Source organism: Nicotiana tomentosiformis, chromosome 3 (genome assembly GCF_000390325.3).
Source record: "Nicotiana tomentosiformis chromosome 3, ASM39032v3, whole genome shotgun sequence".
Taxonomy (NCBI): domain Eukaryota; kingdom Viridiplantae; phylum Streptophyta; class Magnoliopsida; order Solanales; family Solanaceae; genus Nicotiana; species Nicotiana tomentosiformis.
The window spans coordinates 135,741,925-135,759,741 of NC_090814.1; the positions used below are offsets into that span (position 1 = coordinate 135,741,925).

Below are 17,817 nucleotides of genomic sequence, written 5' to 3' on the forward strand. Positions count from 1 at the left end.
AAGAAGTCATGAATAATATGGATATCGGCCAGTTAACCTTTTTTTTTATCCGTATCAAATATGATTTGAGTCGGATAATTTATCTGTTTTTGCATTGCCCGCTTTCGACCCACCCATATCCGACCGGACCCGACCGTCGTCCGCTCCTAGATCAATCATAGTAAGCTGCTAAAATTAAACCTTTGCAAAAAAATGATATGAGAGGGGTAGAAAAGAATGCAGGAGTATTTGCACTTATATATATGTACACAATACATGAACTCTGTGATCTGCAACTTCCTTTCATCAACGAATACAAGGAAAATCCCCAACTATAGAATCTATACAGCAATTACGGGAGTGATACAACAGCTAATCAACATGTGTTGTAACAAAAAAAAAAAAAATTGGACTTTTATCATATTAAACAGGTCGGTCAATACATTGCGAAAGGATCAATGGATGACCAGAGCAGAAGAGTCCTTGGGTAGTAAAACTGTGTCACTTCCGCAAATTATTGCGTTGGCCTCAAGGAAAGTAGTTGTTTGCACATAGCCATCATAGAGGCTTGCTCCAATTGCTTATTTTTTTCCAACTTCTGAAGGTTTCAGACCTTTAAAGATCTTACGAAACCTCCTCTTAGCCAGAGGTCAATAACCATGTAAGACACTAGCTTGTCGTGTATGATAACCTACCGCCTAAAAAAAGCAGCAAAATGTGGTTTAGATGTAAGTTCTAGACCATTGCCAGGACTAATATTAACTTGATAATGTAAAATGACTAATGGGCCAAATCTATAAAGCTAAAAAACCAGTGAATGGGAAGATACATCCAGCGCTGCCCTGGACAATGACATAAACTAGTACTCCACCATCTATTGCATTTTGTGGAACTCAAACCGTTACATATTGTTTCCTTCCTAGAACAGACAATAAGGAATTAAAGATCTGCACCTATTCCATGTCTTACAAAGAAGCACGAGTAGAAACAACATAAAGCTAGACCTCTGTGAACAAACCTTTTCCCTCGTTCAAACCCTTCTGATGACAATATAATAGACAAGTGAAAGAATCTAAAATTCAGAATCCCACAACTATATGAAGCACATGTTTCCGAAACACGTTCTTTCTCTACCTCTCATTATTACCTTTTCCCACTTCTTTAAACAACTACTCATCACATAGTGTCAGATCATTAATTCCCTTTCAGAGGCTTAGCTTCACAAATAGGTTTAACTTTCACAAAAGTCCCAGAAATTGAATGATAGAAATGCCTATATTCAGTGAGATGGAACAGTCGAGAGATGTACCTTATCTGATCAACGGATTTTTTTTTTTAATCATGTAGTTGGACGCGTCACTGTAGATGATCCACGTCCCATGGGAACAATACCTTGAAGGCCCTCATCTGTTTCTTCCACTTCTAATGAGGCTGCACAAACAGTTCAATTTGTCAAAATCATAATGTAGATAACGAGATGCCAAGAGTTGCCCAGAAAACAAATTACCCATGAGTTGAGAAACTTTCTACAGAGTGGAAATAAAATAAATACCAGGAACAAATATTACTCATTGGCCACAAAGCTTTTAGGACCAAGTGAAGAAAAACAAAAATTAGGCAATGGCAAGCCATGTTAGTGTCCTTCAAAAGTAGTCATTATGCCATCTTGAAGTGAAAATGCTACGATCAAGATAAACAAAGGCAGCCAAAAGGAGGGCAGTTATGAAAGACACTTAAAGCAATTCAAACCCCATTCAGAAATCCATATATTTACCAGAAACATCTTCTCCAGCCTGAGCCCCAGCAATACCAATGCAAGAGTACAAAGAGTTTTCATCTATCTTCAACTGCTCATAGGCAACATATATGTCTTCAATGGTGGCAGTTTCGTACAACAAAGTGAGGTCTTTGATGCAAGAGATGTCCTGATACCAAACAGAATAAAGATAGAAGCAGTTAAAGATCAAAGAATAAAGTAGCTAAAAAATAAGACTGCAAACCTTTTGGGCTTCCATGTGATGTCTCTTTGGTCATGGATAAAACAGTACATTAAGAACAATAAACCAAGAATAAAACAATACCTTCCTAGGTACAGAAGGTGCTTGTAAATGAGATAACAATCCAAGCCAATAGGCATTTGACTTAATTTCAGCTTCATGTCGCATAAGCAGTGTTCGTCTTGCCTATACAAAAAAGAATTTTAGTGTAAATCAAATGAATTTCAGTGTAGACAATATGATGTCTAACTAACATCTACATTTATGTAGCCTGGAAGAAAAGAGACAAATTAGATGAGACTCAAAAACATTAATTCACATCAATTTTACTAACTAGTCAATCACATACCAGAATTTCAAATTCCAGAATAAAACCTAGGGAAATGACTCACGTAGTGGCTGAGACATTTGCACCCCCCCCCGGGGTTCACCGTCAGTCAATGGTTCTGAGAGGCTGACTCAATCAGTCACAGAGAACTGCAATAAGAATGCATATGACCACAACTTGGGGTCCCCTTAAGAAACAAAATGATCTATTTGTTAACAACTATTCGTGAGGAAAGAAACTAACCCGGTCCAACTCTCTCGGTACAATCCTGTTGCTATGCAGACCTCTTAGGACATTCTTGCAAGCATCAACAGCTTTGTGCACCTGTAAGCACATTGATCAGTCTTGAGAAAACAAAATGGAAATATTATACCTGCTAGCTCAAGTAGAAAAGATTGTACCTTTCCAGGGGTTGAAGTCACTGAGATGACATACCACCCAAGCTTCAAGCGGTCAAAGAGGTTAAGTTCAAATGAAACATCATATGTCAGTCCAAGAGAGTCCCTAACTGTAGTGAAAAGCCTGCACAGATCAATGTGTTATGCTGTAATATAAGCACAACAGAAACAACATTGCAACTGAGGTAGTATGTTACAGCAACCCTCAATATCCGCAAACCAGAAATGTAATAGCAGCAAAGGGTGACATGTAACGGGTACTTTCTGTGTCAACTGAATATATCCTTTTTTATTTATTTGAAGCTAGGTACCACCAATAGTGGCATTAAAAGTACATTTTACCGTCAGGACATGATAATAATCATGCCTTAATCCCAAGTAGTCGGTTATAAGAATCCTCTATATCTATTTGGTTCTATTTGGGTACGTTCACTTCCAAAACTCAAAAATTAATCGCTTAATAAATAAGGAGTTCACTAGGTCTCACACTTATCCTACAAAGACATACAAATTTTTAAACAAACTAAAAGACTCCTAGCCAACACCAATCCCAATGTACGTGTACCAACACGGCTAACACATAATCCCAACTAGGTGGTATCGCAATATAGACATTTTACTTCTACTTTGTTATGTTCTTCATTAGGTTAGCACGAATTCCGAGAGATTGTAAGACTTCTTATATAATTCAAAATCAAGAGAAGGAAAAAAAATTAGCATTGTCAAAAATTATAATGAGGAAACAAAATTATTTAATAATCTACCTGGAGTTTATGATCTCAGCCAATAGACCCATCGCAATGGCATAAAACAGAGGATGATTACAGAGTCGTCCTTGTAGGTGCATATCGCTTTGTTCCAACTCATCTGGAAAGAAATTTACTGGTCCACATTAATGTTGATGACTAACATTTTATATCATCCTATGTAGCATTATCCATTAACTTCTTCATTCCTAGGAAGCCTTTGTAGATTAAAACTGATGTATGAGAACTCATGGGTCCGAATTACGTCAATGCAAAACCTTGTATATCATGGATGTTGTATGATGCATTAACTAGTATCTATAAGGACACGTTAGTAGACTAAGATTTGCAAGAACAGCAATACTACAGCGGACTTTGAACAAATGTTTTGCAAAGAACGGCATGTAAGGATAAAAAGACAAGTAGTCAAAAGTCAAGCAACTAAATAAGTCAAGGAAAGACAGTCACTCCCCAGTTCCACAAATGGTCACTACATGCACATTGGCAGAGTGAATAAGCACTTCAGAGTGGAGGGCAACCAGAAAGTCACAAATGCCGTAGAGTCATAGACAATAATTTTTATCATGCTATTTTATTTGTTACCCAAATAATACCTTGAACTTCATCTCTTTTTCTTCCAAAGTTACTACAACTGTGAGACACAAGCTTTGATAGTAACATAGGCACTTATACTTTGAAAAGTATAGTGAAGATCATAGAGTTCATTTATCATGCTTTGATATATTTTTGAATTTCTTTCACAAATTGCAAACGCTTTAACGAGACGTACACACAAAATGAAATTGAGGAAATCTAGTATGCTTATGAATCCACAGAAGAGAGAAATGCAGTTAGAATGTCCAGTGCAACCATCTATCAATGATGCTTTTACGAAACATCATTTTTTTCAACTCTAGACATGCTACAAACGAGATTAAAGCAAAATATTTTTGCAACTGTAGGGACTTTTTTGGATTACATCTACAATTTTTCATCAGAATTTTTTGTGATAAGTTTAACAATTTGACACTTGTGCAACAATGAATCCAAGTATTTGGTGAAAACACTCACGGTCATTTGCAGAGAGATCGCCAACAGACTCAAAAAGATCTTTCCCCTCAAAAGTAAATCCCCAGCGGTTTGGTGCAGGGCCGGCAATATAAGCACACGCCCTCTCATCTGTATCCTTCAAAAATACCTGGTAATAACCAAACAATTTCAGTTAAAAGGGAAAAAGAAGGAATGAACTGGAACTAAAAGCATGAGTCATCTTGGGTCCAAAATAGAATTGAGATTTAAAACATAGGATTTCCACATATATCACAAGAAGCCACCTAGGACCAAGATGATCATCCAAAGAAAGGCAGAAAAAAAACATATGCCAGAGAAACAATCTTTTCTTACTTGTTGATGCTGCAAACCAAAGGGAGAGGTGCTAAACAAGATTGGGCTGTATTGCTGTGCTTTCTCAAAACCTTTTGTTGGTTTGACAGTTCCCAAATAGTCAAGAATGCATGACTCAATATCATCCTCCGAGAAGTCTCCAACGATACTCACCTAACAAAGGATAATTACAATCAAATGAAGAAGAAACACAATCATCAAACATGGAGGTACTATGTTCAAATGAGCAAAAACAATAAAATGACAAATAAGCTTATCAAAATTCTTTTGTAAAGAAAAAGCTCACCTCCATGTTGTCACTGACGAATTGATCCATTACAGCTGCTCTTACACTTTCCAGAGTTAAGCTTTGCAATGAATGTGGAGTTGGTTCAACAAAGCGCTCATCTCCGTTTAGCATAGCTAGCATGAGCTTATGGGCAGTTGAGCGTTCTAAACTCTTAGGGATAGAGCGGTAATATGACAAGTACAACTGTTTAGCTCGGTCAAATGCATCATCCAGCCAAACGCTATGCTGCATGTCATCCACATTTAACTTAAGTGAGAAAATTATTTAACAACAAAATAGCAAGTTAGTGTTCTCAATTGTACATATGACTAGCCCAATAATTGCAGCAATAAAACCTTGGCAGCATTCCACATGAACCATAAATTGACCTGTCATTTTTTATCTAGGTAATCAAAAGGCACTGCTTTTGTTTTCAGGAACACACAGATGATAAGCAACATTGAGAACAACTGCAGAAACTGTATTTAGTATTAATAATGATAGTATGAACAACTTAATATGTTGCCTTTGTTGCAATTACCTCAAGTACCATATGAAGTAACTGGAAAGCACCACGCATTGCATTGTCTCGTAAAGTAAAGCGGAACTCCATGCAGATAAATTCTTCTGTTGACTCCAGTGAGCAATTTATCAGGTGATTCACACAGAAAAGCTCTACCTGGAGACACACCGTAAAAGACCAAAAGAGTTGACAGACGTCATTCCAGACAATGTCTATGCAGATTCAGCAAAGAATTTAACACCATGGCACCCAATAATACTTCGATTGCAGATGCAAATATGTGCAGAAATTAAACAATCTATAAAAGCTTAGAAAACTTTCATTAAAAAAAATAAGGAAGATTGGTTAGAAGAAAGTGAAAACACACCAAATGATTAGGATAAGTTATCTTCAATTACACACTAAGTCCAAAGAACATAATATGAGAAGCCAATTAGTTCACAAATTGTCAAGGACATGTTGAAGAATTGTGTATACTCTAGTCTTTGATTAAGATTGGATATTAACTAATTTAAGTTACTAGTTGAGCAAGTGTACAACTAAGACTAATGATACAACGTACCATAAGGAAAAGAAAAGTTAAGACATGCGGTACAAGATCCAGCTAGAGTTTGCCAGAACAAAGGGAAGGGGTCTAATATCATCCTGATGCAGAATCATTTTCCATTTTTTACAAACTTTGATCAACACAAAGGACATATTAGACACCTGCTGTTTCTCAAGCTATTCAAAAGAGCAGACAAGATGGGTGCAATTTCATCAAGAATAATGGATCCTAACCTGTTCTCTGGAAAAGTTACCAACACGGCCCCCTTCACTCAGAGTTCGAACACCTACAATCACGGATCCTTTTTCACGAGAACTTTCTGCTGCCCGTCCACCTCCAACGATAAGTCTCATCACCCCACAATTGGCTTCATTTTTTGTAATCTACCAAATTACAACAGAACAATCAAAAACTAGAGCAACTAGCAAGCAAGAAAAACCAAGAAACAAGAACTCCTCTCCTATTTCTTTTTTGTTTTCATCTGGTTGCAAGATCTCAGATGTTTCTCAACCGTATCAATTCCTATTTATTTGGGTGCACTTAAAATATTAGCTTATGAACTCGATTCACAGGAACTAAAATAATCCTAAATACTGGGTAATGTTAAGATTTCAGACTATTGAAGACAGTAACAGGACAAACAGTAGAGTCCAAATATAACTTGAACAGGGTACAGGGCCATACCTTATAATTTATAGGAATACCATTTGAAAGACGTCTTTGAACGATCCCAGTTTCATTGTCATAGGATTTAGTGATATCTGAATTTGTCGCCACCGGCACAAAGGATGGGCACCTCTTCAACCTCAGTTCTTCAAGTTGTTTTGATGTGATCAACTCTGTTGGCACCTCAAGCTGAAAACATCAAAGAAAAAATAGTGAATAGTCATCCATGAGTTGCCGACAAAAGCCTTTACCTTGCCTTTACATATCGAAAAGAGTTTTAGGTCAGACAAAGAATACAAAAATTCAAACTACTTAGAATTTGTTAAGAGAATACAATTGAAGTAAACTGCAGCAGTTAGTGCCTTGAACTATCAGCTAAGAAAGCCCATTGCTCCATAAACAAAATAAGCGACTGAAAGCAGTTAAAAGATAAGAGGACTTAGAAAATCCACCTCTGGCTCCGGCTCGATTGATTCTTTCAGACCTGATATGATAGCAGTTGTAATCTCCTCTGGAGATATTCTGAATTCAGCTTCTCCTCCACCTTCAACATGCACCTTTGATGGAACACATGCAACAATTGCTGCAGGAAGGGGTGCTGATGGTTTTCCAAAATCAGAAATATATTCTAAAACTTCAGCACCAGTGGCATTTACCTGAAATGCAGTTAGGTAATAGAAAATATTGTTAAGAACTTCAAGCACCAAGAAGCAACAGCTTTGAACACTCAAGACATGTCAAAATATGGTTGGCCCCATAATCTGAGCAGCATACTGATCAGCGATTAAGAGAAGATCATGTATGGTACCAAAGGAGAAAATATATGCAGGTTCAGCAAGTGATAATTAACGTTTATTCATCATACAAACCTCAAATAATTGTCACTGAATGCGCCATTTTGGACTTATATGGAACCTCCAAGATAATCTAAAACGGACAATGTGGAGAAATAAATTCTAATGCAAGTATTGTTGAGCGTTTGTTCTACTCCGTACCGGTGTGAGGCTAGTCTGATAGGGTTTTGTCTCCGACTGCTAGTGGTTAATGTTGTGTTCACACTATTCTCCATTTTCATTGTGCTAGGCCTTATTTACTGGTTATTGTTATTGTTTTTCATCTATTTTCTGGTTCTTATGATATTGTCATTATTTCTTGATTTTCTGTTGATGGTACTGATATAGTGTTTCCTTTCGTCATCTTGAGCCGAGGGTCTTTCGGAAACAGCCTCTCTACCCCCTCGGGTAGGGGTAACGTCTGCGTACACACTACCCTCTCCAGACCCCACTTGTGGGATTTTACTGAGTTGTTGTTGTTGTTGTTGTTGCAAGTATAGAAGCACCAATTAAAAGATTACCTCCTCCAAAGTGATGGTTCCAGCAACAGCAAGCAAGCTTTCATGCCCTTGTCTTTGATCCATAACAGTATGGCCAAGTGCATCGCTCTCCATAACAAAATCCAGATTATCCACTGATGAAACATTGTCGATCATAGCAGCTAACTGTTCACTATCTTTTAGCAAGGCATCCGTATAACGAGCTAACTCACCCTTTGTGACACCGAATTCTTTCAGCCTTCGGACCTTTAACACATATAGGAAAACATCATCAAGGTTGTGAAGAAAAACGATAGGCAATAAGACGAGAAGAGCAGGAAACGATCAGCATAAAGAAAAATGAATTTCCCCATCAGAATGAATGAAAAGAAAGGAGGCATCAAGGAATTGCAAGAGCAGCCTTGATCCATTAGCGAAGAAAAACACAGAAAAAGTTGTAAAGGAAAGATAAAACAAGCATCAGCAACATCATAATCAAGAAGGGTACTATGGCAACAATGAGGATAACAAAGAAATTATCAAGAGAAAGCAAAAGCAACTGCGGTACTGAAGAAAATAGCAGAACAAACCTCCTGCACAGCAACTTTGACTGCATTCTGCCAATTTTTAGGTTCCGCAGTCACTGTGAGAGTGGTCACAGTACACCCTTCCCTTCCAGAGTCACTATGATCCAGTTCAACTGAGGTGAATGGAGGATTTGAACTCTGAAAAGTTGTTCAAATTAGAAAACAATAAAATTGCAGAAATTGAATTTCAAATGTTACATTGTAAAACAGAACACCAACCCACCTCCCAAAAAAGTAAAAAAATAACTAGCACAGTTCTATCAGTTTGTAGATAGGAACTCTTCCTTGTAAGCGTTATTCCAACCTCTTGTCTACTGGACATTACAATATTCTCAGGAATAAAAATACCTTTTATTCAACAAAATAGTACCATTCAGACAAAAAGAGGGAGACCCAAGTTACAGAAATGCACCTTATACCGAGTGTTTATACGGAAATGTAAAGCAGAAAGAAATATCCTCTTCATTAGCACATTCCTCAAACCACCATATGTTCGGACCTTGTTCACGGGAATCTAGGGAAAGAATAACAATAAGAGAAAAAGCAAATCAGATAACGCAGATACAAGAAGGGAATTCATTTAGGAAATTCAGAAAAAGACATGCTAGGAAGAATGAACATGATATAAACCACAGGCACCACCCATAAATGAAATGCATATTGCATAATTTGATAAAACCAGGTTGAGATGGATAGAAGCATATCAGTTTCACATTATCATATCAGAGTGCTATCTTATCCTTCCTATGTGGAGAACGGACATTACTGGGATGGCTGGTGTATGCACCCCTAAGGGTGAGAAGGTAACATTCTATGATCTTATAGACAAATAACAGCAAAAATCAAAATCAGAAACCAAAAAGTTCTATAAGAAAAAAGAAACCCCGTCTGAAGAAACTTATTGCTACAGCCGGCAGGCACCACCCCCAACCCAACCCCTCCCCGGCCCAAAAAAAAAATTAAAGATAAACCGGATAGGTTATTAGACCATCTGATGGTTGCATAAAAGTCAGAGCAGAAAAAACCTGTAGAGCTTTAGAGGTTGAAGTTACACCAGGGAAAGAAGAAACAATAATTTTCACACATAAGACAATCATTCAGATTTTCCTAAAGCAATTGTTCGTTATATTTGCTGAATAAACTAAATTCTAAATCTTTTTAGGAAAAGAAATGACTCTACCATTAAGAGAAAGAACTTCCAGAAACACCCAAAAAAAAGTCAAAATTTGAATGCAAAACTAAATTCCATCTTGACCTAGTAGGTTCCTTAAGGTTGAATACTGAAAATAACAGAACAAGAAATTCTCTAAGCTGTTCGACTTCAATTGGCTAACTTGTTTAAGCAACTAAGATACACCATCTTTTCTAAAACATGAAGAAAGAGAAGGACAAGAATGCAAGAAATCTTGGAAAGGGGAACCAAGAACTTTCAATTGACATTTGAAATCTCAAAGCAACAGAGTGGAAATAGCACTTTTGACTGTGTTTCTTCCTTAGCTAACATGTTACCTGAGGTGTACAATTATCTAATCACGGCTTGACAGAAGTAACTTTCTTTCATTTACCATTAAATATATGGCAGTGTCTAGTGTGATCAGTTAGGAAGCTATAAATGCTTCCAGGAGAATATTGTAACCTCTAGTAAGTAATAATTATAAGGAAAAGGAATATAACAATGACAATGACAAAATCCAAATTGGAAATTATGTGCCACGAGTTCAACACAGTATTAGGTCCAGTCATACCTTGCAAAACATATTCATTGAGAAATTCTGTAGTAATTCATGCTGAAATATCTGTGGTGTTTTAGTATCGTTGTTGTGTCCAGGAAGAGACCAATTGTGCTGAACAGGAGGCCGGACTGCATGCCTCTCCTTTCGCAACGCTTTTGACTGATCCAAGGAAACAGATGACCTATCATGCGTGGAATTGCTTGAGAGTCCAACTGTCAGCTTGGGAACTAGAAAACTAGCCATTGCACCAAAGGCATTCGGACTAGGTGCTGAATTAGACTCATTATCCATTTCGGTTTGCCCAAAAACATCCTGCAGCAAGACTCCTTTGTAAGTACTAGAAACAGTTGCAGGAATCCATTAAACGACACTTATTAACATTTCCCTGTGCTAAAGGAACATACTTCAATATGGTAAATGGTCTGTGAAATGTTATCTATATCTCCCACAATGTATAAGGTGGCATTTGCTGGAAAGTACCAACGTTCATGAAATTTTCTGATTTTATCAGCATCCCATTTCTTGATCTGTTCTTCGAGCCCAATTGGGAATCTTTTGCTCAGCTTGTTTTCGGAGTGCAAGTGTTGTAACAACTGAGATCAACAAAGCATGGGAAGATATTAGGTTTTTATTAGTAAGAGAAGTTCAAACTAATGAACTACATACAAACAAACAAAAAAAGATGATTATGATCATCTTGCTAATTACCTGGCAATCAACACGGTATTCTATAGTATTCATCATTTGTAGCTCTGACAGTATTGCACGTCTTTCTTTCTCAACTCGCGAAGCAAGAAACTTGGGATGGAAAGCGATCTATATTGTTAAAAAGGTTAAAACAATCAGCCATAAGCTTTTTTACTAAGCAAACTCAAAGAGGAAGCACACGTGAGGGATGGGATTTTATCATACAGGCAGTTTGACTGACACAAGATGCTAGGAGAAGCTGAAGATTGCTGCAATCAAAGAAGCACATGAAAAATAATTACTAGTAATACCTCATTCAGAGCATCTAGGACCACTGGAAGACAATCGCCTTCTGAGCCCTGGAGGGAGAAATTTTGATCAATCAAACTCATGTGCTGCAAACTAACTAAAGCAACAAATATACTATGTGAATAACATAGACAGTAATTGAGATCACACTGTGAATTGTTAGAGGTGAAAAAGCAGTAAATGGAACAAGTTAGTCTCGATACACTTTGCAAGTTTACTGAAAGCAGCATTGACCAGGTCACTCTAGTTGGTTATATTACAATATGCATTTGATTTAATCCCTCATTACAAGAATGCATTTGATTCCATTTCTTTCTATTCCCTCTGTGCTTTGTTTCCTACTAATATCTTCTATTCTCATCTTCATTTTTTTTTCTTTTAAGCTTTCCATTTTGTAGGGGGGAGGTGAGGCGGGGAGATCTTTTTAACTTTAGAGAGAATGAAGTTGAGCATTAAAAGAGAGAAGAAACTGATTACAGGTGTGAGTATTGTATTTATGAGAGCATCTACTTGATCATGAAATAAGCAAGCACAACTTCGAAGGCACAAACACATGATATGACAACTTGGCAAACCTTTGTGCTAGTGGGTGAATGGATGTGGAACACCGTATGATGAAAATCTGTGTAAGCATTTGATCGTGCCCCGGTCCCCAAAAGTTTCTCGCGCTTCTTACTTCCAAGAAAAGCAACATGTTCAATCATGTGAGCAATTCCTTGCTCATCATCTTCCTCATCAATTGATCCCACATGAACTTCCATGTGTGCTTCAAATCTATACTTAAAATGGACTAGTGTAAGCAACGGATAAGGACAGACTGCGAGAATCACATGATTGTTTTTATAGCATGACAACAATCAAATTTAGCTGTTAAAAGAAAAAGGTGAGAGACCAGCAATCAAATTTCCATGCCTTAAAGAGGATAGTCTAGGGTTTTACAATATATCCATATAGTAATTTGCTCCTCTGGTGACTTAATCCACAACTTGAGGTTTGAGATGGAGGTGATTTCCACTTGAGCTATCCTCTCTTGTCTAGGGTTGTACAATATTTTAATTTGGTTAAATTAGTTTTGATCAATTCGTTATTGAGTCAGTTTTGATCTAAGAATGTTCATCTCTCAGTATTTCATTTCAGCAGCAGTTTCAAATCATCAGTGGATGTATTAAAAGATCAATCCTATTTCATGCACTTTTCTGGTGTAAGAAGAAAAGCGCAGAGTGATTAGACAATCAGGATAGTTTGAAAGATGAGGGTGGATGAGCCACCCAGACTGCATAATTAGTTTTCCATGCCAACTTGGTGTGCTGTTAATAAAATACCTTGATTTATCAAAAAAAAAATGAAAGGTTAAGAAAAATATATATTGACAAAGTGCTTTTCCCAATTTCAAAGAGAAGTAACATCCATAAACAGTGTTTGTTCACGGCCATTAAATGATAGGAAGCACTTACTTTGAGCCGTGAACAATTCTTGAGCCACCCCCCCCCCCCAAAAAACCCCAACCCCACCCCACCCCCACACATAAAACAAAAGGATGAAAGCTAACCATCCCCTAGAAAATAAAAAAATGGTGATCAATTTGTTTTGTGTATTAAAATGAGGGAAATTTTAAGATAAGGTTTACCTCTTAAGAATCGCAAGTTACTTGCTACATACAGGGAACAGAAATAAAACAAATATTAGAAGATTCAGCGCTCGCGTAGTTTCTCATAATCAAAGTATATCAATCTTTCAAAATAATAGGAACCTACCTATTTGGGGGAACTTTATTAGGTAGAATGAGGTAGCGAAGTCCATTTTTGAGCTGCCCTCTGTACAATTTCGGGTGAGACGGAAGCTCAGAACTCAAAAACTGTTCAAACTCTGCTCTCTCTACTTCAGGATCAAGCATATCGAACCCTTGTTTCTCTAAGACACCATCTGGCCATGCTGTACTTGCTGCATGAGGTTCATCTGGGCCAACAGTTGCCCGTGGAACCTGCAATTCCTTGACCTAGAAATGACATATTCTATGGCCAATCAAAACTAGGCAAATATAATCGACCAATTTGAATTTAAGATACAAAGCTAATCAAAATTACACTTTTTAGTTCTTAAACTAATATTAAGCAGCAAAGAAAATAACAAAACAATACCGCAGTGTACATATAACATATCATAGATTTTCTAGCCCAAAACATCTCCTAATGCAACATTTATAGGAGCACATAACAGAGTTCAACCAGAGCTAAGACAATGCTTTGCTCATTCATCACATGGAAGGCATCAATATCTACTGATCAACCTTTGATTGAGCTATGCTGCATGAACTGAGCTTGTTCCCTGTTTGTCATCATCATGATGAGCTAGGAATTGGGAACATGTTGGGGGATTGGGATTTACTATTAAGCAACTGTACTCCATGATCCTTGCACAATTTTGACTTCTTCACTGTAACCATTTCAAATTCCAACCAATAATCTCAATGCTAAAAGCAAGTTCAATAAGACAAGCTCAACAGATATTTTATCTAATTTAACAAAAAGTCCCACATCCTTAATGAACCCTGGAAATATTTGATTGGCCGTTTAATCATCAATGACCACAATTACAGATTTATCAAGTGTTTAAACCATCATATAACAACTTAAAGGCCACCATAAATACTGCTGAAGGCTAACTTACAGAGACATCACCACGAGGCTGCTTTGACAGTTGAAAGGTAGACTTGTCCAAAAATACTCCATTTTTCAGTTTATTGATACCAATTTGTCTCCTTTGAGGATAGAGAAAGCACGAAACAGGTTGCCTCCAGTGTAAAATATTGGCTCTGTGTAATTGCTCCACATTCTGATGAAGACATCTTCCCTGCACACTCTGCAACTTAAGAAACAGAAATTAACAGAGCTGATACAAGATTAACAGAGACAATGTCACTGACATAAAGAAGTAAGAAACCCCCCAAAAAAGAGACGAAAATTAAACAGGATGCAATAAAAGAAAAAACTTGACAAAGACCAATCATTCATTTCCCTCAAGTTTGAAATATTTTGACTTGTCTTCCATGTCCAAAATTTTGTATCATCATCTGCATTTTCATTTAGAAGGTACATATCGAATAATAATGTCTTGTAGGAATTTGTCACTAAGTAAGTCTGTATGGATGAGCAACACTCAACCCAATAAGTATACCAAACTACTGCCGCTGCAAGACCATCGAGAAGCAAAAATGGTTTCAAAAGCCATATCCAGGCATATATATATATATATATATCTTCAGATGCAGCAGTTTTCTAACTTCTCTTTCAGATAGGAAAAGGTAGCTTTTATAAAAAGAGCCATGGACATGGTTTGGACTTGTTATGCCTACTAAAGAACTAATTATCACAATTATTCTATGAGAACGATAAATTGACGCAATAATCAAAATAGCCAGCTAAATCACTTATTTGGAAAGTTAAGTATCACAAAAACATGAAAAATTGGAGATCACTATACAGAACGCTTTATTTGAAAATCAGAAATATAAACCTCATAATATAAATCAAACAAGCCTCTAATCAAATATCAATCAATTCAGCGTAGGAATTAATCCAGAGACAAAAAATTCAAGAAACACAGAGTGATAATACATAGTGATGACTAGTATGTGACAAACCAGTGTTATTTACTACGTTTTGCTAATTAAAATATACAATAAACAGGAAGAAGAAAATCCCAGTCATCACTTACCAAGAAGTCTTAAGATGAACTTTCTTAATCTTGAAGCAACAAAAGTCAACTGATAAAAAACACAAATAAAAAAAAAGTAACCGATACCTTATTGCGGATGAGATAAGCCCGACTTTGAGGATGCCTATGAGAACGCAATTTAATACTCGTCTTCCGCTGAACACAATTGGATTGAGATGTTACCACCAAAGACGATTTAGAGTCGTTGTATACATGAATTGGAGCTAGAATAGGCTTGCTATTGAATATAACAGAAGTTGCTTGCATATTTTCTTCCCAATAGATTGAATGAAGAACTAGCTAGGGTTTATGGGGAAAAGGAGAAATGGGAGAGAGGGATAAAAGTGCAAGTCCCTGTTGAAGAGTGTCAACTGTGAAAAAGATGGAAGTTAAGAGATTGGCCTCTCGTTTTAACGGTAAATTTGGAAGGTGTGGTCCGGGGCGGAGGAGTCGGTGTTAAGTCGTGGTGACCGTTTGGCCAAGCTGGCTCAGATTTTTTTTCTTCTTGTTTTCCGTTTTGTTTTTAAAAATTATCGATTTTTTTTCTATTCCGTAATTGATTTGCTCACGACTAGAGTCGTAATCTTGTGACTCGTTTTTGGATTATTTTTTTTACTCAATCTTATTCTTAAGTGGGAGTCTAGATCATAATGTTTGCACCTCTTAAAGAAGAGTAGCTAAAGTTAAGAACTTATTGAAACTAATTAATTTTATTGTAAAACTTTTAAACTTTTGTGAAATTTTTAATCTTTTATATTTTCTATGAATTATTATATAAATTTTCATGTATATCTTACCACTAACCTAATAGATAAAATTATTTAATTAGTAATGTTGATATTGTAATGGTTACGACTCTTATTTTTGAAGTATTACTTAGTTCAATGCTTAAATGCATGCAAACTTTTAATGCTCAAAAATGTACTTTTGTTGCTATCGTAAATACTTGTTGCGCCCATAATTAAGTACTGAAGATTAAGCATATTAGGTTGTTGCGCCCATAATTAAGTACTGAAGATTAAACATATCAGATATAATGAACTAGTATATATGATAAATACATATATCATTCTCATTGTTGATATATTATTCATTTCTCAAATATGTTTGTTTCTTGCTATGTGGTGAAAAGGTGAATATTTATGAGTGGTTGTTGTTAGAAAAATAGTTGATAATATTGACCAAGAATAATGAAAGAATAGAAATAACTTATCGAATAAATATTGTGTCGTGGTAATCTATTGCCTTGAAAGCGATTTCGGTCCAACTGGGTGCAAATCGTTAAGACCGGTTACTCCCCAAGGTTCCACAGTACTTCCAAACACGCGCACTCGTGGCTAAAGTTTGGAGTTTGAAAAAAAAAATGCCCAAGAAAATTGGAAGAAGAATGATCTTTTGAGAGGATGAGTTTTGGTTGTTCACAAATGACGATGCTTATATAGGCAAATCATCTACGGTTTCTTCTATCAAAAAATGTAAGAATCAGATGGGAGTTAATGTTAAGTAATATTATTCTTGTCTTAATGATAAAATTATCATAAAGACAATAATTTTTAACTTTCTGAAAACTATTATCTTTTCAGCAACAAAGTCACAAAAATTAAGAAACTGTAATATGAATGAATATGAACCATTTATGAAGTAGTAACTTCATTCTCCCACTCTGCATATATATACAATCTAGAGATGTTACAAAAAGTAATAATGGAGAGGTATGAAAATTAACCACAAATTAATTGTGGATTAAAAGTATTTTTTATTCTTTGCATTATCAAATTAGAGTATAAGACAGAATAGGAATAATACCAACAATCTCCCACTAATGCAAAGATAAAGAACAAGAATAATTCCTGGGCAAAAGGAATGAACATGTACTTAAGTGTCAATATCTTCCGATTTAAATTAACACGTAGTGAAATGAGGCAACGACTAATATCCACAAAGTGAAGTGCTTTTGAACTAAATGGGCATGAGTTGAGACCCCCACAACACGTACTATATTCTTAATTTTATGCAAACTCTGCGATACTAATAAAGAACTTTTATGGTTATGCACACACCTTGGGTCTTATGAAAGCTCTAGAAAGACATCAGAAGTCTTTCATAAAAGCGACCACACCTTTACACTCACGTTGGTGATTCCATCAAGTCTATCAACACATAGACCACCTTAAGGCTATGGAATCATTAAGAGCAAAGTAGGCTCAACCTTATAAAGCACTACCATACGTCATAGGGATAGAAAAAGAAGTGCATATTGAAGTCTCATATGACTTCATTTGACCACAAACGAGTATCCGCCATACATCCTCAATCCATGGGCTTTAGCCCTCCCTCCCCCAAGCCCCATCCCTCTCGGCGTTTCAAGGATAACTCTCCTTGCCAAACCCTTGGTTAAAGGATCTGCCAAATTTCTTTCGGACCTTACATATTCCAAGGAAATAATACTATATTTCAATAATTGTTTCACTATGCCATGTATAATGCGGATATGTCTTCTTTTCCCATTGTACACGCTATTCTTGGCAATTTCAATTGACGTTTGTGAGTCACAATATAAAGAAACTGGTGAAGATTGTCTTCCCCACAAGGCACGTCTGCCAATAAGTTTCTCAGTAG

At 36.5% G+C, this 17,817-nt stretch overlaps 1 protein-coding gene and 1 long non-coding RNA gene across 2 annotated transcripts in view; both read right to left on the bottom strand.

The window, feature by feature from the left end:
* The window catches only part of LOC104085444 (uncharacterized), a 191,330-nt gene that overhangs the window by 127,360 nt on the left and 46,153 nt on the right, over positions 1 to 17,817 (bottom strand). The window lies entirely within an intron of this gene.
* On the bottom strand, positions 199 to 15,628 carry LOC104109772 (stromal processing peptidase, chloroplastic). The gene is made up of 25 exons (XM_009619135.4): positions 15,286 to 15,628; positions 14,152 to 14,349; positions 13,239 to 13,480; positions 12,060 to 12,258; positions 11,487 to 11,534; positions 11,197 to 11,304; positions 10,893 to 11,081; positions 10,501 to 10,800; positions 9,168 to 9,269; positions 8,759 to 8,893; positions 8,211 to 8,435; positions 7,309 to 7,512; positions 6,875 to 7,045; positions 6,424 to 6,573; positions 5,662 to 5,799; positions 5,139 to 5,366; positions 4,853 to 5,005; positions 4,520 to 4,646; positions 3,467 to 3,569; positions 2,706 to 2,826; positions 2,548 to 2,628; positions 2,061 to 2,162; positions 1,754 to 1,904; positions 1,289 to 1,410; positions 199 to 677 (listed from the first exon to the last, which is right to left on the bottom strand). The coding sequence occupies exons 1-24, from the start codon at positions 15,463 to 15,465 to the stop codon at positions 1,319 to 1,321; spliced, it is 3,747 nt and encodes a 1,248-aa protein (XP_009617430.1). The 5' UTR covers positions 15,466 to 15,628; the 3' UTR covers positions 199 to 677; positions 1,289 to 1,318.

Coding starts and splice junctions, on each gene's coding strand:
- LOC104109772 (XM_009619135.4), bottom strand. CDS start 15,465: ATGCAAGCAACTTCTGTTATATTCAATAGCAAGCCTATTCTAGCTCCA. Junction 8,436..8,758: donor TCAAAGTTGCTGTGCAGGAG/GTTTGTTCTGCT, acceptor TATGTGTTAAAG/GTCCGAAGGCTGAAAGAATT. Junction 2,163..2,547: donor TACCGAGAGAGTTGGACCGG/GTTAGTTTCTTT, acceptor TTTTTTGTATAG/GCAAGACGAACACTGCTTAT.